Source organism: Tiliqua scincoides, chromosome 2, assembly GCF_035046505.1.
Source record: "Tiliqua scincoides isolate rTilSci1 chromosome 2, rTilSci1.hap2, whole genome shotgun sequence".
Classification (NCBI taxonomy): domain Eukaryota; kingdom Metazoa; phylum Chordata; class Lepidosauria; order Squamata; family Scincidae; genus Tiliqua; species Tiliqua scincoides.
The window spans coordinates 92,481,617-92,506,920 of NC_089822.1; the positions used below are offsets into that span (position 1 = coordinate 92,481,617).

The 25,304-nt window shown below is 43.9% G+C and overlaps 1 protein-coding gene across 2 annotated transcripts in view; it reads right to left on the reverse strand.

Annotated features, from left to right (window-relative positions):
- The window catches only part of SLC44A1 (solute carrier family 44 member 1), a 113,596-nt gene extending 88,922 nt beyond the window's left edge, over positions 1–24,674 (reverse strand). Inside the window, exon 1 of one of the 2 annotated variants that reach the window (XM_066615172.1) lies at positions 24,157–24,673. In XM_066615172.1, the coding sequence (XP_066471269.1) occupies positions 24,157–24,186 (30 nt within the window). In that variant the 5' untranslated portion in view covers positions 24,187–24,673. Of the gene's footprint in view, positions 1–24,156 lie in introns of both variants that reach the window. The other variant, XM_066615171.1, reaches the window with a different exon arrangement.
- Positions 24,675–25,304: the final 630 nt, after the last annotated feature.

Below are 25,304 nucleotides of genomic sequence, written 5' to 3' on the forward strand. Positions count from 1 at the left end.
AAACTTCTTGACACCTTTCATTTTCTATCCAATGTATTTTCTGTATCAGCAAAGATAGCTTGCATAAGACCCTACAATCAGCAGGTGCTGACAGAATGGGGGCAAATGAGGGGGAAAGCAAGTTCTCCAATCATGGAAGTGGCTGACAGTGCAGGTTGATGTAGGTGGATTAATTTCTCTTTCAGTGTTAAAAAAGACATTACCAAGCTAGCTCCAGTAGGTCTGCATGCATAATACATGTATAATACATGCAAATCCTACTCCAACCAGAACCAGGTGAATCTCTAAACATATGCATATCATGTCAGAGATGCAACAAAACTGGCCTCCACATGAACTCCAGAGACAGCCAATTATATAAAATGTTCATCAAAAAATAGATATACACTAAATGAATTCTAGCTATGCTCTACTGACTGCACCCTTGACAATAACTGTTTCTGAAGCAATAAGCAGTCTTCCAAAAGCATGACTTTAAAAAAGAAAATGGCATTTTACATGTATGTTGCATCTCCTGTTTATGTACACAATGGCTTATTTTGCATGTCTTCTTGCCCAAAGTAACAACTTTGCCACTTCACCCTGCGAGGCAGCCTTTGAAATCAGTTATAGCAGTGTTTCTCAACCAATGGGAATGGTATGGGTACCACTAGTGGTACTTGAGGTGTTGTCTGGTGGTACTCGCAGGACCCCAGGACACCTGCTGCCTAGCAGCGAGACCAAGAACGTGATGCAACAAACAGCAGTAGGATGTTCAAAACTACAAAGCATGCTTTTCCGTGCTCAAAAAAGTCATCCCGTCTACCCTGAGCCTCTTACTGTTGTTTCTCATGACACACCTGGCCTCCCAACCCAGAAGTAACTGGTGATGATGTCTTGTACTTCAAATGTACGGTTGTACTTCAAATAGGTGGACCATGTGAAGTGGTACAGTGGAGGACAAATGTTGAGAAACGCTGAATGCAGATCAAGCTATGCTTGCATCCTTGCATGGTTCAGGTCTAGTAACCTGGAAGACTTTATCTAAATAGCAGAGAGAAAGTTCAAGGGAGGAGCTGTGATTAGAATTCATGTGACTGAGGAAAAAGCAGGGTATTGCTAGGTTGAAAAGGGTAGAGAGACCAGGAAGCAAAAAACAGGCATAAAATCAGCATAGTGATTTCTTTCAGTGGTAAACTAACCAGATTGGAAGTTGATCTTGAAACTATGTAGAATTGAACTAGTTCTCCTCAATCCGACTCCAAAACTCAGGGGTATTCTAGCCAACAATATCTGTTGCCTGGCTTAAAGTTCTGCAGTTCTCTTTTCTGACCTGTAACCCAGTTGCACAGGCAATAGGAAATAGGTACCATAAATCCCAAGGACCAGGTATAAGTCACATGGCACCTGAGAAAATGTCTTATATTCTCACTAAAACCCCTCTTTCTACAACAAAGCCACTGTATAAACTTAGTACAGATGCTGTCTTCTGCACTATTTCTTATATTAAGCATACATTGCTATATGTGCCACAGCTTCAAAGCTATGCCTGAGACCACCTGGTTTTGTTAAGTTTTAAAAGATGTTTACTAAAGTAAGCAGCAACAGAAAGGGAAGAAAAATAAACCAGAGTTTGAAAATACACATTGTGATGCCTCCATGGAGGAACTGGATAGCAGTATTTAAGTATACCATATAAACTTTTCATCTTCCTATGCATTTCACCTGCAAATGCGATCATGTAACAGAGTTTTTAAAAACCAATGGAAAGGTTGAAAGGGGATATGAGTCTATCATCCCAATCCTATGCATATCTACTGAGAAGTAAGTCCCATTACAGTCTATGGGGCTTACTCCCAGGAAAGTGTGGATAAGATTGGGCTGTATATGATCACCCATAGTTACCAATAAGTAATCTGCTTCATTTTTCTTGGTCCAAAGACAAGCGCTCACTTTCAAAGGGAAAAAGAAGGTGCAATTTTAACAGATGGTTTAAAGGTCACATGGAAGAATTAAACCCATAACTCCAATCTAGATACAAATTTCCAACATTGTATCACAATAAGCTTTGTCGCTTCACCCCCCCCCAAAAAAAAATCAAATCTGCATGACTAAAGCTATAGTGAAAACACTGCTAATCCAAGCTGTTTAACTAACTATTCTCCTTGCTCTTGAAGACATCAAGAGGGCTAAAATGAAATGATGTATGCAATAAACGTGCAAATACTTCCCAATTTAAAATTATGCTCACCCAAGCATCTTTAATATTTCATTTATGAGGAACACACAGTTTTAATCCAAGCGTTATTATTACTTGCTCTGTAGCCTGGCAGCAGCTCATTTTGCCCCATCCTTACAGAAGCACCATAAAAGCTGCAGCTGACAAGCCTGGCCTGCAGCCCAAAGCAATTTTGGTTTTCTCAGAATGAAGACAGGAATAGGCATCATAGTGTGCCCTGCCACTCACCACAGTACAACTGTTTCCCACTAAAAAGTATGGCTATTGTTTACAAATGCAAAGGGCTGTACAGTACTGCCCATTAACATAACAATCCTGTTGATACAAAGGTTGGCAATATCCTTAGTTTTTAAAAAAGTTACAGAAACACAGAATGGGAATTACATCCAATAACTCAAACAATGTATATAATCTCAGCTTCTTCAGTATTATCCTTGATAACTGCCATACATTTTTATAAATTAGAATACATTGATTACATTTGTTTATCCAAAGCCCTTCCTTCCATCTTGCTAATAAATGAAACTCCCTGGCTCAGATTCCCCCCCCCCAACAGCCACATCCTCTAATCACAATATAAAACATAACTGCAGATTAACACATTGTTTACAAGCAGGGCTGTGAGGCTAAGGGCCAGTATCACTTTCCTTCTTTCAATATGGAAAGTCCCTGAAAACCTTGCTGCACAGTAGCTGGAGATGGGGAAGAGAGAGTGAAAGACAACGAATACAGCCCATTTGACACACTGAAAGCTGATTTACTTGTGGCAGTGGCATGCTGGGGGAGTTGCAAGAGACTTCAGTGGCAGCCTAGGCGAGGAAGCCTTGTCCTTGAAAACTCCAAAATGTGGCTGCCTGGGCAGCTGTTTCTGTGGCCCAGAGAATCAGCAGCAAAGCAGCACTTGGAAACCTGAGGGGGCTGGAGTGGTAAATACCTTTCCCCAATCACTCGTATTGTTTCCTATATCAACTGCCAGGAAAGGTATCATGAGTAATCCAGGCATGGAATCCCCACACCATGACATATTGGTTAACGTCCTGATTGTTAGTAAACAAGGTATGAATATTTCAATAAAATAATGGACATATTTCCAAGGGGTACCCATGAAAGGACACACACAGAAGCAAACTCCCCCCATCAGATAGCCCTCTATGCCCCTAAAATATTATCTAGATCAGGGGTGCTCAATAGGTGGATCGCGATCTACCAGTAGATCGCGAGGCAAAATGAGTAGATCCCGGAGTGCCGACCCCCCCCTTTCAGGTGCCTCTGGGAGGAAACGCCGGGAGTAAGGCCCATTGTACTCAATGGGGCTTACTCCCAGGTAAGTGTGGCTAGGATTGCAGCCTCACAGCCTAATCCTAGGCATGTCTACTCAGGAGTAAGTCCTGTTATACTCAGTGGGGCTCAAGGTACACCAACATACATTGTACACATAAATGTTATATGTTATGATGGCGCGAACATTGTAAAAAAAACTCTGGTAGATCTCCGGGCCTTGCTGGGTTTCAAAGTAGCTCTCGAGCCAAAAAAGTATGAGCACCCCTGATCTAGATTATCAGAAGAATCCAAGGACCTGTGGGGTACACTGGTTTTGGGGTTTATTGGGAGATCAACAATTATCAATCTGCTCCACCTTGCACCTTCCCTTCACAGAAGAGAAAGTTAGGATGCAACCCAAAATAAAGACATTTGTATGGGACTGGAATTCTGTATCGAATGACCTGTATTTTGTTCACTGTCTCCAGAAAGTCTACCTTTTCACTGCTAGGTTAGTGCTGAGATCATAAACCAGTTGCATGTGCAGGCAGAGATCACATGGGAGGAGTAATTTGGGCCTGGAGACTCCATTCTTCTTCTGGCCCTTGTCAGAGAACAGAGCTTGCTTGAAACCCTTCAGTGTTCTACAACTGTACTTCACCTTCTGGGCATCTGTTTGTCGGCCAGATCAGGACAAATACTGTACTGTATTTGTACTGTACTTTTGCACGCACTTTGCCCTTTATAAGCCTCCCACTCTGCAATGGGTCTCCTCAGACCTGCACTAGCGGTTTTGCTAGAAGTCTGAGGAGAGAAATAGGACAGGGCGTCTGCAGAAAAGAGGGAATCTGGCATGAACGATCACCGCCAGATTCATCCCCTCCTACAGCCTTCCTGCCCCCATTCCACCCCCTCCTTGCCCCCATTCTACCCCTTCCTGTCCTTCCTGCCTTCCGCACCATCTTACCAACTTCAGCGGGCAGGCAGGGATCAGCTGGAGCATGCAGGAAGGTTCCCATCTTCCAGACAGCACTTGCAGCACACTATTTGGCAGGCTGCCAAAGCATATTTTATGACAATCTCCAGCAGCAGAATGTGCATTCTGCTGCCAGCTAGCCCCCATAGGATTGAGCCATCAGTCCATCTACCATATAGCAAGTAAGCCTAAGTACACGTACCTGAAACAACTGCATATACTTTCCTTGCACCACTCCCCTTCTCTTCCTTTGTTGTGTCTCTTGTAGTGAGATGCAACAAAGACTGAGTCCCTCACAGCAAGGACCTGCTTTCTTTTCTGTTGTAAAGTGCCATGCACACTGATGGAGCTATATAAATAATGAACTTCATTCTATTTCTTTATTCTAGGTGCACCTCAATGGGGGATGCACTCCACAATATCCAGAATTTTAAAAAGGATCCTAGTTAGAACTGCTGGCCATTTTAGCCACTGGGTTTACAATAGGGTTACTCTTTTTGTTCTTAGCAAAACAAAAGTGGGAAGTAGCAAAAGTAGAAGAAGCATAAGTAGAAGTGGGAGGGATTCTATTATACAAAATAAATAGCGACATAGTTCTCAGCACAGATGCTTGCTCTCATAGTTATTTTGAACACTGGAATATATAGCATGAAGAAAAGCAACATATATTTTTAGTTTTATTTTTAATTACTTCCCTCTGATAAACACTTGGTGGCTTACGTCTGAAGGGGAAAATTCAGAGCAAGGTTCTTAAACAACTCTCTCAAAGGTGTGTCAAGGGTGGCATCATTATGATGATCATTCCCATCAAGTTAAAAAGTAAAGGATGTCTGCAGAAAATGCAGGTGCAGACTGATGAGTGAAGCAGGCCAGCAGCAAGATTACTTTAAGTTCATGGTACAGAGCAGAGAGAGCACAGTATATGTCACTGTAATTTGAAATACATCTGAACGCAAATTGGGAAGATATTGCTGATAATTGCCAAAACAGAAACAGAAATTGCCTCCAAATACACGTGAAAAACTAGTGTGGCAGAGGCTTCCATGTTTTTCACGTGTATTTGGAGGCAATTTCTGTTTCTGTTTTGGCAATTATCAGCAATATCGTCCCAATTTGGCATTCTAATTTTGCTTATACATGGACATAAGACAGTTATAAGCAAAATTAGAATGCCAAGATATAATGAATTATTTTTGTGACACAAAAACTTCTGAAATAGTTAACTTTGGGGTTGTTTAAAAGCATAGTTATCTGAAAAAAGAGATAACTGCTTATGAGTATTCAGCCCCTTCTCCATTAAGATCGGAGACAGGCTTGTCGTCCCCATCCCACCCTTCCAAATTAGAAAGGCCTTGGCAGAGCTGATTATTTCGCTGACAGCACAATCCATGTCTACTCAGAACTATGTCTCATTGAAATCAATGGGACTTACTCCCAGATAAGTGTGCATAATGTATGATTGTGACTCTAGAATTGTGGCTCAGCCGTGTGACCTCTCCCCACAGCTGATTAGGGAGCAATTGTAATCATCCCCAAAGAATAAGACTTTTGTAAAGCACAAAACTGTACAAAAACAACTGTACAAAAACAAAATGCACTAGGACAGACAAGGTAAACAAAGACTTCTCAACCTAGGGATTTCCAAGTTCTGATGTCCCATGGGCAGCATTACTGAAGAGACAGATTCAATGGAGAGCCAACATTACTTTGCGCTCCCAAGGAATTTGAAAAGACACAGTCTTATAGAAAATAACACAAATGCTTCAGAATGCAAACTATAAATACACAGAAATTATCTCCACTGCGGGTTGGTGTCCTAGATTCAAGGAGAAATACAGAGATACAGAACCCTCAGCTAGTTGGGATAGATTTTGGGTTTACTACACTGACAACAAGACTGTACTGCAGCCATTTTCAACCTTGTGCCACGAATGGTCTGCAGGTGTGCCACAGGACTTTGAGGGAGGATCATTTGTTAGTAAGGCCTCTGGGGGATGTGAAACCCTGCTGTTAGTGTGGTATGCCTTGTCAATTGTCAAAAAACTGATGGTGATCCTTGACAAGGCACTAAAATTGTGTGCTATGAGATGAAAAAGGTTGAAAATTGCTGCTGTACTGTGTCAAACACCAGTGGCCAATGGACAAAAAGAAGGCCTCACAGTAACCAAATACAGTAGGGCAAAATAATCCAGAAATACTAAGTAACAGGTAGAATATCTACATTCTTTAGGAAGTAAACAAGAATGTTCTGAAATTTGCAAACTCACATGTACTTCAGCTCACATGGCACCCAACACATAGATGCTTCATGCCACATTTCAGTTTGGATTTTATTTGCATTTAGAATGCTTGTGGGTTACAATGGCAGAATTCTGTTTAACGTATTCCCTTTAACTATCTAGACCAGCAATTTTCAACTGCTATGCCATGGCACACTGGTGGTTCAGTTGGAATTTGGGGGCGGGTAATTTATTAGTGAGATGGAGATGAGCACCACCCCCTAGAGTCGGACATGATTGTGCAGGGAAACTTGTACCTTTTTACCTAATTTATTAGTAGTGCCATTAGGTGATGTGAGCCCTCTGCCAGCAATGCAGTATGCTTCATCAGCTGTCAAAAAACCGATGGTATGCCTTGACAATTTTAGCACCTTATCAGTGCGCTGTGAAATTTAAAAAAATTGTAAGTCGCTAATGTAGACACTCCTACACCTATATGATTTCCCAAGAAAAACATCAAGTGCTGCTTTCAACAGTTTAGATAATTCAATTGTTGATCAAGTAATACTGTATTTATTCTTCTTAAGTTGCTCCTAAAGTTAACCAGACAAGTACTGCCCTGAGGCAGTATTTTAGAAGAATAAGGAATGATTAGGTTACAAAATTGGTAAGGTGTGTCTGCTTTCTATTGTTATGCAATTCATATTATAAAAAGATGCAAAACAACCTCCAGTGTTTCAGGTCGCTCTGGAGAGTACCACATTAAAGTATGACAACAAACTAGACATATAGTTTTTTCCTCAAGCACACAGAGTCTTAAGTGCATCACTACCACAGCAACTATTAGTTTGAGTCTTCTATTTTCTATGCTACTTTTGAAAATGCTTGGCATATTTTAAATGGAATTTTGAGAGTACGACCGTGCACTTAAAGAATATATTATTAATGGTAGTAATGAGACAGAGAAAGTACATTTACAATGTGGGCTTCTTTATGAATCTGTCACTGTCATGATCACTGTGTGCTTGCATATACCACCCACCCGCCTGTCAGCCTCTCTGTTGAGTCAATCACATTATTTTGTTCTCACCAGGTTAGAGCATCCAACTGCAGGAATGACAAATTATGACTGTCCATATCAATTTGTAAGAACACAGCACTCAAGTACTGAATGCACAGCTCAGGTAACCTTAACATGATGAAATAACAATGCCACTATAATTGTGCCCTATAACTATGAATTGAAGGGCAGATGGAAGACAAGATAATTCTACCAAAAAAAATCTAAAAAATTAAGCCAAATAGCATTCCGTATCTTATTCAGGTTACATTCCTATGCATACTTTCCTGAGAATAAGCCTCACTGAAGATAATGGGACTTACTTCTGAGTAGACAAGTATAGGATTGCGATCTCAGGCACATAGCCTTCTTGTTCGTATACTTTCATCACAAAGGTGATATTTTCCATCTACTAATAAAGAAACAGTCACTGGATTGGAGGAAAAGGGAGTTTGCCTAAACATGTTCAGTGCACACTAGGGGTTCCACAAAAGGTTGGGGAGGGCTGTAGCTCAGTGGTAGAGCACATATTTGCATACAGAAACACATTTTTGCTTCCAAGTTCAATCCCTAGTAAGAGTGGGAAACATCTGTATATGAAGCCCAGAAACCACTGCAAGTAAGCATAGACAAAACTGAAGTAGATGGATCAATGGTCTGACTCTGTACAAGGCAGCTTCCTATACACACAGACTTCCTCATTCACTTCAGTAAAATGAAGAGAGATCTGTGTGCCCAAAGGAATGTACTCAATATATTAAACAAGTGGTTTTAAATGTTGTACCCCAGTGAACCTCTCCCACATGGTGGTTCTCACCAGCTGAAGAACCACTTGAGCTGAAGAGAATGTTGGGCTACATCAGGAGACAGGAACTTATAACCTGTGGCAGGGGATCCAGCCAACCACCTGAAATCATCCAGTCTGGGATTATCATGTGGGTCACCAGAAGTGCTGCTTCTGCTAAGGGGTCGCTTTGCAGCTCAGCAGCTGAGAGGAGCTCTGCAAAGTGATGCCTTGGCAGATGTGGTGCTACAAAAAGGATGGTGCTGGGAGAGCCCAATTATCATGCAGGCCGCCCTTTTAGCAGTGACACCTGAGCAATGGAAGAGCTGCAAAATGATGCATAAGCAGAAGCAGCATTGCTGAAAGGGAGGCCCACATGATAATTTGAGTCTCCCAGCATGGCCTTTTCATCAGTGCAGCAGAACTGCATCAGCAGATGTGTCATTTCACAGTTCAGAGGTGCTGGGAGAGGCCAATCAGCACAGGAGCCAGATACCAGTCACTTTCTCTCAACCTCACCTACCTCACAGGGTTGTTGCCAGGACAAAAGGAGGGGAGCAGCTGTGTACACCGCCCTGAGCTCTTTGGAGGAAGGGCAGTATAAAAATGTGAAAAATAAATAAACAAACAAGCACACACATGTAGGCCTTATGTTTTACACCCTGCTACAGAGTCTCTGGACCTTCTCTTTCTCTATGGTTGTGGAAGAAAAGAAGGAAAGAGATGGACTGTGTTTATGTGCCTCACAGCTTCTTGAACGTGAATCTTTGGACCCCACCCCTGGACTCTGTATGCAGAAAAAAGTTGCCAATACTGGACTGCATTCTAGGCTGCACTCTCACATCAGCCAGGCATCTTGCCTTTGCTGCCTGCAAATTGAAAGTGTTTCCTAAAACATTTCCAGAGCTACCCTGCAGATGCAAGGGAATATCAGTAATGATGGACAAGTCTGTTTTCTGGTGGCCTTCTAGCTTTGCTCATCTCCATATTAACCCATTTTTGCCCAGTTCACGGGTGTACACATTTGGTCCCTATTGTGTATATGCAACACTGGGATTGTTCAGCTTCTAAGGAAAGCTAGTTTCTTGGAAGACACTTTGAAAACCACTTATTTTAGTAGATACATGGCAACAATCTAGGCTCCTGGACACAGCAAGCGGCCACAGGTCAATTGCAGAGGCACCGTGGAGAAGGGCAATGAAACAGGCTAATGTTTTGGACAAGTTCACAGAAATAAATGGTTTGGAAATAGCAGCAGATACCCACGCTTGTTTCTTTTTCAGTAAGGAGATGAAGCAAGTTTGGAGCTTATTAAATTGAAGGTTTATGACAGTATGGCTGAAAGTGTTGACTTCACACAGCTGAAAGGCAGGTGCACAATGCTAATTTTGTGGATTTGGAAAATATATTCCTTCAGCAATGTAGTAATAAAAAGGAAGTGATTTGAAAAGAAATTGAATAAAAGTGTGATGCCTGAATGCCACTACTCCAGTTTTTGATAGAAAATATATACTTTGGCTCAATTTTTAAAGTTTGGTTAGCTGAACCTGCCCAAATCCATCTTTTCTAAATTCAATTCTCAAGCACCTATTAGTATGTGTATGTGTATGTCATTTTGTCCATGGATTAGTGTTTTCCACTTAACAATACAACTTCAAACCCCCACCCACTTTTTTTTAGACAAGTGATGCTCACTCAATCAGTAGGGGTCACAAACACTTTACAGGAGTTTCCTAATTCATGTCCAATTCTCTTATGGGATGTGAAGCACCTTTTGTTCTGCATTCTAATTAATTCTAATTCTAACTACAGCCTTAAGAGCTTTCAGTTTAAAGTCTCAATCTTCTATATTGTGTGTAGACCTTTGGGCAGAGACTGGCAACCTTTTTGGGAAAAGGGATCGGATATTCAGAGATGACATCAAGCTACCGCCAAACTTCTGGATTGCCAAACTCTCAGAAGCAGCTGCATTAAGCTTGGTTTGGAAGGTTAGGCATGGCTCCCACCCAGTTCGCTGTGCAGACTGTGACCCTAGGCGGACAGGGTCACGTAGACTGTGACCCTAGGCGGACATTCTTCATCTGATGTGCAACAAACTTGGCAGGAGCCATGCCTCACCTCCAAAGCTGAGGTCTGAGAAGGATGGATCTGGACCAGGGGGCACAAGTTGCCAACCCCTGCCTTACAGCAACTTCAACGTTTTTGGCTTGGCAGGTGAATGTGAGGGAAAGAGCTGGCAATTGACTCTGAAGCTTACCTAGAGATAAGTCTCCACCATCAGGTAAGGTGGCACCTGACAGTTGGCACTTTGTGTCAGTTGAGGATGTGCTGTAACCACTTGAGAGGATTGGTAATTCTCGTTCTGAACTGCTTGCCATAGGGTTTTGCTAAATACTTACCTTGTCACTTCTTAACACCTTCTATGTTATTTAAACCAATTTGTTGTTGTTATCCATCCCAGTAAGTCTATTCAAAATATTTGTTTCATCTTGGATGTATGTGATGGATCATCTGTTTGCCCCCCTATGCCTCTGTATGCCCTGTCGCCCGGGGACTTACCCGGTGGTGGGAAGAACCCGGGAGGATGCGGCCAGCAACAAGGAAGCCCCGCGACCCCGGGCAGCCGGAGGCAAAGGGTGAGCTGTGGGGCAGGGAAGCAGGAGCCAGCAGACCCCGCTAGCCCCCGAGCAGCCAGCAGAGGTGGCACCACCGCTCATGGGGGCTGCAGGGCAATCCGCGGGGCGGGGGAGGTGGCTCCATCTGACCCTGCTGGGCCCAGAGCAACCGGCAGAGGCAGTGCCACCGCCCACGGAAAGGGAAGCTGGCCGAGGAAGTGGCCACCCTGCTGCGCCACTCCTTCACAATACGACAGGCGCGGGCGGCTGGGGACCTGGATGGCCCAAGATCTCGGGCCCAGCCAAACCCAGGAAGGGGCGGGGTCTGGTAGGAACGCGGCAGGGCTCACAAGGAGCCTGGCTGCTGAAGCAGAGGGTTCCTCCCAAGGCTCCCGGGTACCAGAGGGGAGGGAGTGTGGAGAGCAGCCACAAAGGCTCGACCCCTGGCAGCCAACAGGGACGGCTGCCTGGCAAGGGGCTACAGGAGCCAGTCTGACCACCCGGGAGACAGGGAAAAGGCAGGAGCCCTACCCCTTTGCAGCTCGGGATCAAAGGGACAGGCGGGACAGCTTGTTCCCTAATAACCACTCGGGGCACCAAGAGAGCATCTACGCTGACCCCTTGGAGGAAGTGGCAAGACCAGGGGTCCACCTATTGTACCCAGGCAGGAGGGATCGGGGCCCGTGCTGCACCAGAGCTACCCAGAGAAACTCAAGGGAGCAGCACACTGTCTGCAGTGGAACCCCAGGTGGGCACTTTCCACTTCAAGCCGGTAAGGAGTGGCTCACTATGACACCGCCATACTTCATGCTAATTCCCCAAAGAGACTTGTGAAGGAACAAGGACTCTGATTTGAATTCTGAGTAAGACTTTATTATACACATATACAAAGAGGATACCGTGATGTAACATATCCACATGAAAGTCAAGAATTTGACAAGATTAAATAGGGCGTGCAAGTCACTTTTCTCAGCTCTGCATCTTCCTTGTTGCCCCCTTCGGGCAGGCAGCTCCAGTTCCCCTACAGTTGAAGCTCTGCCCTCGGGCACTGCCCCGGGGATGGATGTCACATGCCCTTATAATGTTTTTATTTTATTGTTGTATATATTGTGGTGGCTTTTTTTTAAAGTTTGAAATTGTAAGCTGCCCTGGACATTAGCTCTGGCAAAGAAAAGGATATAAATCTTTTTTTAAAAAATATTGGCTATTACAAGCCTTGATTTCCCCATCTCAGATAAGGATCGGCCCCATCCCACTTCATTGCTTTTCCCTACATCTTTGTTCTGGGACATGTGGCTATCTCCACTGTGAACTTAACACAAACACAAAGTCTGCCTGGGTTGACATTTTTGCATAGAAAGGCCTTTGCATGCAGAATCTTGCTTTTGCAAGAGAACAGGTGTAAAATAGTGGCAGAGATTAAACTGCAAATCAGGACTTTCTTGGTTTGAATCTAATCTTTGCCATGACTTTTCACAAGGTGGCCTTAAACAAGCCACTGCCTCTCAGCCTCACTATTGCTGTAAATCAAAAGCCTTGTAAGTAAGAATAATTTAATCTATCTGAAGTTCTTTGCACACTCAGAAAGCACTATATAAACATTAAGTATTTTGTTTTCTACTATTAATGCTTTTTGACAGTTATATTTTGTTCCTTTTAGATTTAAGCACCCTGCAAGATCCCAACTGTTTTTAAAATACTAAGTTTTTAATTACATACTGCATATTGCAGTTATCACTTGTCTACAGTATGCTACCATTATGGTCCCAGGCTATCAAACCGATACCCAGGTAATACTGGGATTATTTTTATCAAAGGATCATTTACAACTACTACTGCTCCTGCTGCTGTATTTATATAGCGCTTTTCAACAAAAAAACTTCACAAAGCAGTTTACAGGCGAAGTCAAATAATTAAGGGATTTTTGAAATCTGATATATAATCAGATTGTGGCAGCATACCAGGTTCTCCTTCCCTGCAGTATGACTTTTTTTGTGTGCTCAAAGGTTTTGAGATAAGATGCAGTGAAGGTGGTTGGGGGGGGGGGAACTCTGCATGCTAAGTCACAACTACATCAAACGACCTTGAAAAGATTTCAGTAATATTGTTACATTTTAACAGCAATGTCCAGGAGCTGATCAAGTTTTAGGATGATAGTACAGTAACGTGAATAAAACCATACAGTAATTTCACCCTCATTCAAGAGACTTCAGGAAAAATTACTGACAAAAGTTAGCCCTCCACCTATATATTGTATATATATTGGCAACTTTCAGTCTCGAAAGACTATGGTATCGCGCTCTGAAAGGTGGTTCTGGCACAGCGTCTAGTGTGGCTGAAAAGGCCAATCCGGGAGTGACAATCCCTTCCACACCAGGAGCAAGTGCAGTCTGTCCCTGGTCTGTCTCCCTAGCTATGGGCCTTCCTTCTTTGCCTCTTAGCCTCAGACTGTTGGCCAAGTGTCTCTTCAAACTGGGAAAGGCCATGCTGCACAGCCTGCCTCCAAGCAGGCCGCTCAGAGGCCAGGGTTTCCCACTTGTTGAGGTCCACTCCTAAGGCCTTCAGATCCCTCTTGCAGATGTCCTTGTATCGCAGCTGTGGTCTACCTGTAGGGCGCTTTCCTTGCACGAGTTCTCCATAGAGGAGATCCTTTGGGATCCGGCCATCATCCATTCTTACGACATGACCGAGCCAACGCAGGCGTCTCTACTTCAGCAGTTTCACCCTCCACCTAGCTACTTTCTGAAGCCAGATGAGTCATTTTCTCACTCTAGGAAAAGGTTTCCCAACCTTGGGGTCTCGACCACCCAGGGCAGGCATTCCCAACCTTTAATTGGGATGCTACTCCCTTAAGGCCAGTAAGCGACCTGACTGGGGACCCATAGGTACCATCAGCATGGAACTTCTGGGTTTCAGCACTGCTGCTTCTGAATACATGCAAGTAAAAAACTGCAGGTCTACTCAGAAGTAAGTTCAATTTCAGTAGGACTTATTTACAGGAAAGTGTGTATAAGATTGACACCTTTGTGCTGTATAAGGTAGAGCTTGATGAGAGACAAATGGTAGAGACTACTACTTAATAACTATTCAGTGCTAACCACTTTCTGGACAGAACAGAGAAATAACTTGGTTTCTGACCAGCAAGCTAACAATCTTACGTGAACATATATTCATTTATATAAAATTTAGAAATAAAATTTAATCTAAGGCATTCAGGAAGGATGAAATTGTACTGAATGGCAGTTCTTGCCTTCATCCCCGAACAACATTCTTTGTCCTCCTCTTGCTTCCTTTTCCATACTGGTGAGCATCACTTAGCGATGTTCTGGCCAGCAATGGCACGCATATGCGACTGCCACCACTTGTCCTTGTTCACCACCCCCAGTCTCCAAAGCCAGAGAGCCACACTCCTCTAGCTTCTGGAGTCTTTTCTGAGCCTCTGAGGCTCAGACTGGCCATTTTAGCCAAAAACACCTGACTACTGGTTCCCTGGGAAAGCGGAAGTCACGTGTTTTTGCCTGAAACAGGCATTCTGTATCTCATAGGAGCAGCGTGCAGATGAGCACTGCCTTTATGAGGCTCAGAAAAGCCTTCAGAGGTGAGGGAAACGCAGCTCCCCTCGCCTTCAGAGGCTTTGCATAACGTCAAGCCTCGCTTGGCAACAGGTCTGCATCCCTGTCACTAAGCGACGAATGACTGTATTTGAAAACTGACAACTTGTTATCTTTTCTACCTTTAGCCAAACATACATAGTTCTTCTGAGATGTCCTCTTTTCCTCACTGTCATCATTCTACTTTCTCACTTGAATAAATCCAATATGTCAAAATCTTCCTTGCCTTTTGGCAACAAAATAAAATGCTTTTATCTTTCTCCAATAAAGTTTTGGGGCTAATGCTGAATAATCTAGAAGTCTTTAATTAGATGCCTTTGTTCCATATCACAGAAGTCCATGCACAATTGATTTACCATAATGACTACATTCTTCTTACAATTTGTTTCACTTCACAAGTGACTTTCTATCATTGGGGTAATTCCATGCATTCCATGGCAAAAATGCAAGACTGGCTGCCATTTCTTGTCATCCAACAAGTATCTGCATGACACTGCTTCACAGAATCTTTGTCTCATTAACCCTACTGGTTTGGTTTTGTTGAAGTGTACCCTTAAAATATTTAATGTGCGAATCAGCCTTTAGGTTTTCCTCAATAGATTCCACTTCCCTGTAGAAAGCATTTCTGTTTGCCCTGGTTGAACACTGTTTTATCAATCTAACTCTTAGCCCAGCCTTACAAAGTACTTATAGGCAAGCACAACACTGGGCTGATAAAGTTGGAAAATGTGCACTATCCACTCTTGTTTAAATAATCATATATGCTGAGCAGCTATGGTCCAAGAACTCGCTCACATGAAGTCTGCTCTGGTTCCCATTTTTCAAAGTTTCATGAATGGCTTCAACATTATTTTTTTCATAGGAATCTCAAAGAGTTGCAAAGATAACTACTCCCTATATTTTTTTCTACTTAAGTAGAAAAGCACATACCTGATGCTTTTAATTGTTGCTTGAAAAGGATGTCTGCAATAGGTGTAAACTACATGATACAATAAATGTGTAACTTGTCTATATGTCTTTATGTTATTGGTTGTTTTACGAGGGTTGCCCAGAAAGTAATGCACCACATTTTTTTTCTCAGCCTACAGTAATGGTATGAATGCGAAACTTTAGATATACATTATTTGAATTTTCAGGAGTGCGCACACAAATTTTTGGTTTCTTCAGACAGATAGCGTAGCTGCAGCAGTGTTTCGAAATGGCGTCTGTAAGTGATGCACGTTACAAGCAGCGTGTCGTCATTGAATTTCTCACTGCGGAGAAAGAAACTGTTGGGAACATTCACAAACGTTTGTGTACAGTTTATGGAGAATCTGCAGTCAACAGAAATACGTTTAGTCGCTGGGCACGGAGGGTGAGGCCATTAGAAGGCGGTTCGGCAGAGCTCCAAGATTTGCAGCGTTCGGGGCGGCCATCCACGGCTGTCACACCTGACAAGACGCAGCTTGCTGATGTGCTCATTCGTGAGGACCGACGCATAACGACTAGGCAGTTGGCGCTGAAGCTGTCAATCGGCAAAGGAAGTGTGGATGCAATCATCCGTGCTCTTGATTACTCAAAAGTGTGTGCACGATGGGTTCCGCGCTGTCTTACGGTGGACCACAAATCTCTCAGAAAAAACATTTCTTCTGAGTTGCTGAAACGTTTTGAAGATGAGGGGGAAGCATTCTTGTCCAGGATTGTGACAGGTGATGAAACCTGGGTTCACCATTTTGAGCCCGAAACAAAACGACAGTCGATGGAATGGCGTCATCCTCAATCTCCACAGAAGAAAAAATTCAAAGCAACTGCTTCTGCCGGTAAGGTCATGATCACTGTGTTTTGGGACTGTGAGGGCGTCATACTCATTGATGTGATGCCAAGAGGCAGCACCATTAATTCTGAAGCTTATGTGAAGACATTAACCAAACTCAAGAAGTGCTTCCAGCAACTTCGGCGCCATAACAACCCAGGTGAATGTTTGATTCAACATGATAACGCTCGGCCTCACACAAGTTTGAGAACTTCGGAACACATCACTAAACAGGGTTGGACTGTGTTACCCCATCCACCCTACAGCCCTGACCTAGCTCCCTCAGACTTCCACTTGTTTGGGCCATTAAAGGATGCCATTCGCGGAAGACATTTTGAGGATGACGAAGAGGTGATTCGCACAGTGCAGAAATGGCTTCGTGACCAGAACAAGGAGTGGTACCAACAGGGCATACATGCCCTTGTGTCTCGCTGGAGGAAGGCCATAGAACTGGACGGAGATTATGTGGAAAAATAGGGAGTGTAGAAGAAACATCATTCTTTCTTGTGTGTAAGTTTCATTGTGTTCAATAAATAATTGTTGAAGAAAAAAAATGTGGTGCATTACTTTCTGGGCGACCCTAGTAAAATAACTGTGAAGACCTTTATCAAGACTGGGACCTCAGACAGTGGGGAAGGATTATTTAACCCTGCACCACAATCCCAAAAAATCATGCTTCTTCTGAACAGCCTCTGCATTGAAGCATAATCTATTAGGACTATGGTGCAACAGAAAAGAGCTAAATTCCATGGTTCTGATCAGTTTCCCCATGGCTACCTAATTATTTTTTTTTAATGCAGGGCCAAATAACGCATTTACTGTAACGTAATTTGGTCCTTAAATGCCTTCAGGGCATCTTTAGGTAAAACCCTGGAAAAGTTATTTTTCTTCACTTGACTCCATATTATCAATTTTCTAGGATCACTCTAAAAAGTATATTTAGATGAAATTCTAGTTAAATGAAAGTTTAGCACTCCAGACCTGAATGGGTCGCGTGGAAAATTCCAAAGCAATTGCCTGACTTTCTTTCTGTCAGCAAAACCAAGGAACTTGATCTGCAGAGGTAACTATACTATGGATGGAAACAGTGCCCTGAAGCTATCATGACAGGTATGATGTTGACTGTCTGGGAAAAGCTGCTTGGAGTAGTTTAAGTCATTAACATCTTCTTCAATTATCTTCTATTATCGCAACTGTTTCATTACACAGAGGACTGTGTCAAACTAGACACAATCAGAAAGCTGTCCACGTATCAAACTGAGTGGATATGTATGCACGCATGAACACACATCTATTCTTTAAATTTAAAAAAGTGTGAAGTAGCAGGAAACAAAACCCACCCCACTTTCCTTCCCACCCCACTTTGTTTTATTCTGATAAAAGAAAAATGCTTAAATTAATGGAGCACAAAAGCTACTACCTGCACTTTCCATCACATCAAATGCAGAAGACTAAAATATTTGTGGTTGTCAAATAACAAGGTAAAGAACTCAAAGACTAACTGTAATGTGTAATGTATAAATACACTCTTTGTAATATCTACACCATTCATCATTCCCACCCCCATCACCCAGAAGTTACTCATGACATTCCAGCTTTTATTATACATCACATCCATGGCTTTCAAGTTCCTACCTTTGGAGAACCTTTCCCTCTTCCATTTGTATGATGAGAATACAACCACCCAAAAAAGCTCTGCAAGACTTCAGACAAGTGTTCTAAGAAACACTTTCAATTTATCTGGGACAGAGGTCAGCATGTAGGACCCTACCACTGCCACAGACCCACTGAAAACACATCTTCCTAGATAGAACAGGCCTAATACCTCCCTGTGGCTGCGCACAGCAAGGAAAGACCTGTGGCAGTGGCAGGTTGTCCTTTACAGAAACTTCCCTGTCACTACTGATGTTATTGAGAAATTGCAAGGTTTCTAGGAAAAACTTGAAAAGCCTCTGTAATAGATATCAACCACCTATAGAACTATCAATGATGGACTAAATACTAGGTTAGCTGTCTAGGTTCACATGCACTTGCAACAAAATGACAGTTTGGATGCCTAAACAGAGATACACTTCTTTTCCAGCTCAAAGTAAATTGCATTCACAGTATGGATATATTACTATATTTACTAGAACAGCCATTTTCAACCAGTGTGCCATGGGATTTTGGGAGAATGTCATTTATTAATAGGGCCATTGGGGGATGTGATCCCTGTGCCAGCAATATGGTGTGACTTGTCAATTTACCCCTTGTCAGTGTGCCATGAGATGAAAAAGGTTGAAAATCGCTGGGCTAGACATTTAACTATGCAAACTATGCACTGCAGTTAAACCACTAGCTCTATGTTTTCATTTTCATCCCTCCTTTCCAGTCAAAACAGGAACTGGCAACTGTCTAGCAAGCAAAAAACTTTTGGTTGAGTGACCAGTTAAATAATACAAATAAAACACAGAAGTTCAGTCACTTATGGAAGCTTTACCGATCACACGGAAGCCACTCTTCCCAAAACAAATCCATTAGACTTGGTCGTAGCCCTAATTCTTGGGTTCTTATTATCTGTGCAGGCTTGCAACCTTCTGTTCACAGAAATTCTACCAACCAAACCCAAGCACCTCTTTGGATGTACAAAAAGCTTTTGTGACATGAATGCTTCCACACTTGTCCTGCAGAATTTGATGGGTCCACCTAGCATGACAGTGGCCACCAAGGTACTTTCCTACTTTTGAGATGGAAAGTAGGCTCAGACGCTACTCTGGGTTATCTAATTTGCACAGACTCTACGAACCTAATGCACATGCATACTGACCCTGAATAAACCTTACAAAATGCTACCAGCCTCTTCCATAGCACAATGCTATGAATCCATGCAAAAACATGAGTGCATAATTGCCAATGAAGCCACCCTTTCCATATAAAACTCTAGCCAGTTGGCAATGCTAGATGCATGCTTTCCCCTGAACATGTTCCTCCTCAGAGACAGCAACAGTTAACAAATGGCCAGTAGAAGAAATTAGGCGAAGCAGGCTAGCTATGAAGAGAAATGCCAGAAATACTTTGGAAAGTGCTGCAAGGATAGTTCACAGGAAGAGACCATGCTTTATAAGCAAAAGGTGTCCCCTTAAAGAGGTCCTTAGTTAGCAAGGTTGGGAACCATTCTCCCTAAGATCCTGGCAGCAGCTCCCTTCTCAGCTCCCTACACAGCATGGACAAACTGTCTGACTGTATATATAGTCTTAAATGAGAATGGTAAGTGCAAGAGCCACACAAACCTCACTCTTGCCATTACATCATGGGGTCATCTGATAGCCACTTACACAAGGGTGTTCTTAACCTCATGGAATATGTTCCATGAGATGGGAGAAGACCCACACCGGCCAATTTCTTAACTGGGATTCTTACAAAGAATGCTGGCCTAGGTAGATCTTCTTATGTTCTTAAGCAAGAGTCCATGATGAAAATAACAGAGATTAGCTATGCCTTAACAGTTAAGAGATCATGAGTATGCAGTCTTGCTTTGTAAATACAAAACAGGTTGTCAGGCCATGCAGACTGTACTCGAAACAGACCATGCAAGACTGAAATCAACCAAGCCTTAGAAAATATGAGAATCGATTGACTGGTGTCTAGACACTAGACAAAACAAGTTAATAGTTTCCCATTGTCTTGTTCCAAACATTTTTCTGCAGGAAATTGGACACAGATCCCAAGGCTGGCATTCACCATGGAAAAAGGAGCAGATTGAAATCTAGGCTTTACCTCCTTAACATGTTTTCAAGGATGTGGCTCAGGGTGCTTTTCCTTCTCTGCCGAATTTACTTCCAGAGCAATAGTTGTGCTATCTGAACATACTGAAGCTCCATCACCTCTCATTTTAGTAACCAAGCAATTACTGTATATGTCTACGCAAAAGACTGACAAGTGATTTATTACAAGCCATATGCTGGGTAGAATGGACTGAACCAGTTGATAGCTGAGATGCATAAAGAAAATTTTCACAAGTTTTATTGAAAATATGAACTCTACACTCAAGGAGAGCATTACTGGATGAGTGACAATATAAAATAAAAATAAAATAAAAATGAAATAAAAAGCATGATTGCTGAGAAGAACCAGAAAGTGGCAAGTCAGGTGAAAAGCAAAAGAAAGTTTAAAACTGTTGTTTGAGAGAGCAATGCCAAAAAGGCAGATGGAGATGCACAAAAGAAAAAAAATCTGTAAGAGACAGAGCAGAGAGAATGATGAAAAGCATCTTTAGAAGCACCTAGCAATCCATGAAAAGTTAGGATGGTATCACACAAACTTGACTAACAGCGTAATCTTGTGCATCTTTACTATGAAGTCTCACTGTGTTCCATGGGGCTTACTCTCTTGAACGTGTGTTTAGAATTACAACCTTGAATGTGATTTCATGCATACTCATCGGTGAGTAAGGTTCACTGAACACCATAGGACTTACTTCTGAGTAAATATACAGAAGATTAGACTTCATGAGGAATAATTCATACAAGAATGTCAATAAAAATAATTGGGTCAGTGAGAAACATTTTCAAATGGAGCTGGTTAAGAACAAAATGCAAGCATGCAGTTTGCAGTTTGAGGTGACTGGAAAAGCAGACAACATGCAAGAAAGCTAAAATCACTCAACCTGCAGGAAAAACAAACCAGAAGCAAGCATGAAACAAAAAACAGCCAATGCGTGACATAAGGACACTTTGGAGAGCACACTAAGTGTGATGCCAAGGCTCCTTCTCCACTACAAATTAAGATCAGCCACAAGGAAACTTTAAAAAAAAATTAGCTGAACAAAGATCAATAAAATGCAAGGTAAGGAAAAGACAGAAAAAAGATGGATGCAGAATAAACACGAGCACACAAGCATCATGGGAAATACTACTTCCCAAACGTAGTAGAGCTGAATTAATGACATTTTTGAAGAGGGATGTGTATAACTGATGGGAAGAAACACAGATGGAAAAATATTGTAACAGTAAAAAAAAAAATAAAGAAAAAAGTGACCCAACAAATGTAATGGAAAGAACAAAGGTAAGCAAGTCAAGAGTGAATTCAAACCCATTCATGCAGAAAACAAACACACAGAAAGTTGTGTAGGCCACAAAAACAAAAAAAAACAGGATAATTAGGGGGAGGAGAGAACAAACTGAACTTGAGGTACTAATTTTAAGTCAGTGAGCACAAGGAATGTGAATTTGTGAACACTGGTTAAAAAAATCCATGTATGCCTTTCGACCAAGTATGAACTCAAAATATGGACGTCAAAAGCAAACCACAGGTTCAATTCTCATTGTTTCCACAAGGCAAGACCACTCACAGACTAGCCAGCTGCTTCTCAAATCAACTCACACCATTACAAAGCACACAGTCTCATGATCAAAGAGAAGCACACTGTGCAGCAGGTGGCAGGTAATGCTAGAAGATGCAAGGGGAGGAAATTGACTCTAATCTGCATGGCTAAAAAGGAGCAACCCTCTATGTATATTGTTTGGACCCAAAAAAGAGCAACAGAACAGGTTTCAGAATCAATCCGACCCCCAAACAAAACAATCCACATGATCATATAAGAATTAAACAGTTCAATGCAGTGAGAAAATGATGAAATGGTCAGTCCATGCTTTAACCACATGCCCAGCCACACACATTATGGAAATTTTGTGGTGGTGTAAAAAATACCAGTTGGGCATTAAGGATGTACCTGATACAGTTACTGTTTTTCCAGGTATATGCCAACAATAGTCTTAAGTGTGTTCTCGCTCTCTCTCGCTCTCGCTCTCTCTCTCACACACACACACACACACACACACACACACACACACGCACACAATGCTGCTATTACACAGAATTTCTTATCAGTCCCATCTTGGGCTATTGAAGCTTCTCTCAGAGGCTGTTCTACAGAAGGAAGAGACAAGTATGGATTGTAGGAGACAGAACACAATACACTGACAAATTGCCTCTTACCTTCACTCAAACACACAAAAGACAGAAAATAGTTTTAACACAATTGCAAGAAATTAGCCATGCCCATCAAAAGACAATTAAATCTTCACATCTGTCCTGCAAGAGAGCAGTGTTTGGCAGGAGAGATAATAGGCCCGAAGAACATACTTCCAAATCCATTTTTTTTAGTAAGGACAAATCCATTTGAAAGTTACTGCAAATCTAAGTAGTTTCTGTCCTCACTAACACAGGTAAGAATCACCACCCCACAGTTAAACATAAAATGGAACAAATTCATCTTTTTACCACAACCCTGAGTCAGCACTAAACTGCTATTAAAACTGAGGGATTAACAGAATATCAGCTATTTGTGTGAAGCAAGAATGGGGGGGGGGCTGCTAATGAAATGAAATGGGGAGGCTGCTAATGGGAAGGAGGCTGCTAATGGAGTAGGGAGTGATGACAGTGACTATAACTTTAGTGTCAGCAAGGCTTAAATGAGGCATTTTAGTGGCAAGATCCCCATAGGTCAATTGATGTCACGAAGCACCAAACCACATTCCAAAGGGTAAGTGCGTGAGCATGCATGTTGGTGGAAGTAAAATTGGGGAGGCTAGCAATGGGGCAGCAAAGACATTCAGGGTGGTGGAAAAGCAGGCAACAGCTTAGTGATGAGGATACCAGGATGCTCTTCGTCCTCCTCCAAACTTGTCAAGGAAGGAACACCTAGAGATGGGTAGCTGAAAGAGGCTGCACTTACAACATGTTTTTTTCTTTTCAGCTCTGCTGTTTTTCCTGATAAGCTTGTATCGCTTTCGCCACTCACTCCCTCCACTTTTAAAGCAGAGAAATGCAACTGATACAGTTTCTAAAATCAACGCCAGGGTTAGAATGCTTGTGATTGGAGGACCGCAGTGGCGATAGCAGTGGTAATAATCTGACGGATGTTGTGTTATGCTCTCAGTGGTGGCAAGCCAGGAGCAGCCAGCTCTCTCAGAACCCAATCCTATGCCTGTTTACCCAGAAGTAAGTCCCATTATAGTCAATGGAGCTTACTCCCAGGAAAGTGTGGATAGGATTAGGCTGTCAGGCTGCAATCCTATCCACACTTTCCTGGGAGTAAGTCTCACTGAACACAATGGGACTGACTTCTGAGTAGACATGCATAGGATCAGATTGTCAACCCAAGATAGAGAGCACACATACAGGCGTGATGGGTGCGCATCCTAGAGAAGGCAAAGGGGGCTTCACCACAGTTTAATTTTTAAATCTCATTTTGGTTGCATAAGTTTATGGACAACAACCCCTTTTGTGTACCCTCCAGGGAGGAAAATGGTTTTTAAAAATGCCAATAAATGTAAACATGCCAGGGTGATGGTGGAAGACTGTAACCGAACTGGGGAGGATAGGTATGAATTGGGGTGGGGAATCCTCAGAGCCCAGGAAGGGAACTCTAATAAGGGGGAGGAGGAGGAGGAAGATGAAGTACTGGGGTGGGGGATCCTCAGACCCCAGGAAGGGAACACTAGTAAGGGGGGGAGGAGGAGGAAGATGAAGAATTGGGGTGGGGGATCCTCAGACCGCAGGGGGGATTCTAACAAGGGGGAGGAGGAGGAGAGCCCACCGCACCGGGAGACTCTGGGACGGCCGGGCCCTCATCCCTCACCTGCGAGGCGGCGCTCCCGCAGCAGCCCATGGCGGGCTCGGGGCTGGGTCTCTGCCGCGGGCTCCAGGCATCCAAGCGCCGCGATTTCCCGGTCGCCCGCCCGACCCCAGGGCGGCGGCGGCGGGAGCGGCAGCAAGGCGGCGGGGGAGGAAGGGGAGTCGGAGGAGAGGAGAGGGAAGGAGCGAGGGGCTCCTGCGCCGCTGCGGTGTCGCTGCCCGGCCGGCTGGCTGCTCAGTCCGCCGTCCCTCGCCGTCCGCAGCGGCGCCTCGGCTGAGGCGGCTCCAGGTTCCTCATCCCGCCTCCCGCATCCCAGTGGCGGCGGCGGCGTTCCTGAGGGCGGGGCCGGCGCGAGCGGGGAGCAGGCGCGGGAGGGGTCGGAGGAGCCGCGGCAGCACCTCGGCTCGCCTCAGCCTCCTCGCGCGACCCGGAGACAGCGCCGGAACCCTCGTTCCCCGGGGCGCGGGAGGGACCCGGCCCCCATTGCGGAGAGCGCGCAAACCGCAACGCTCGGGCTGCGGGCAACCGCCTGCCGCAATGGAACGCTCGCGCGCAGAGCGGAGCGGTCCGCTACTCAAAGCCTCTCGGCCCACTTCCGGTCTGTTTGCTCCTTTCGATGCCCCCCCACTCTTTTGGTGCCCCCCCTGCAGAAGAGGGGGCGGTGGGAGGGGCCACGGGGCGCGCGCAGAGGCGGTTTAGAACCCCGTGGGTTCTAAGCAGCCCTTTTGGGCCCTCCAAGCCCTGGTGACCTTGGGCAGGCCCCTGGCAGTGGCACAGCCAGGTCCAGCTATGAGGAGCTCAGGGTGGGGGACGTGGCTGCTGCCTCCCCTTCTCTTGTCCTCACAACGACCCTGTGAGGTAGGGACGTGGGGTGGGAGGGGAGGCAGGTGAGGCAGAGCCTCCCCACCGGAGTCCTTCGAGACGCGCCGCTGCGTCTCAAAGGACTCCGGTGGGGAGGCTCTGCCTCACCTGCCTCCCCTCCCACCCCACGACCCTGCTGTGAGGTAGATGATGCTGATAGTAACAGTCCTACCACTGCAACAGTCCTAACACTACAGTACCAGTGGAACTCCTTGCCACAGGATGTGGTGATCACATCTGGCATTGGATGCCTTTCAAGGGGGACTGGACAGATTTCTGGAGAAAAGGTC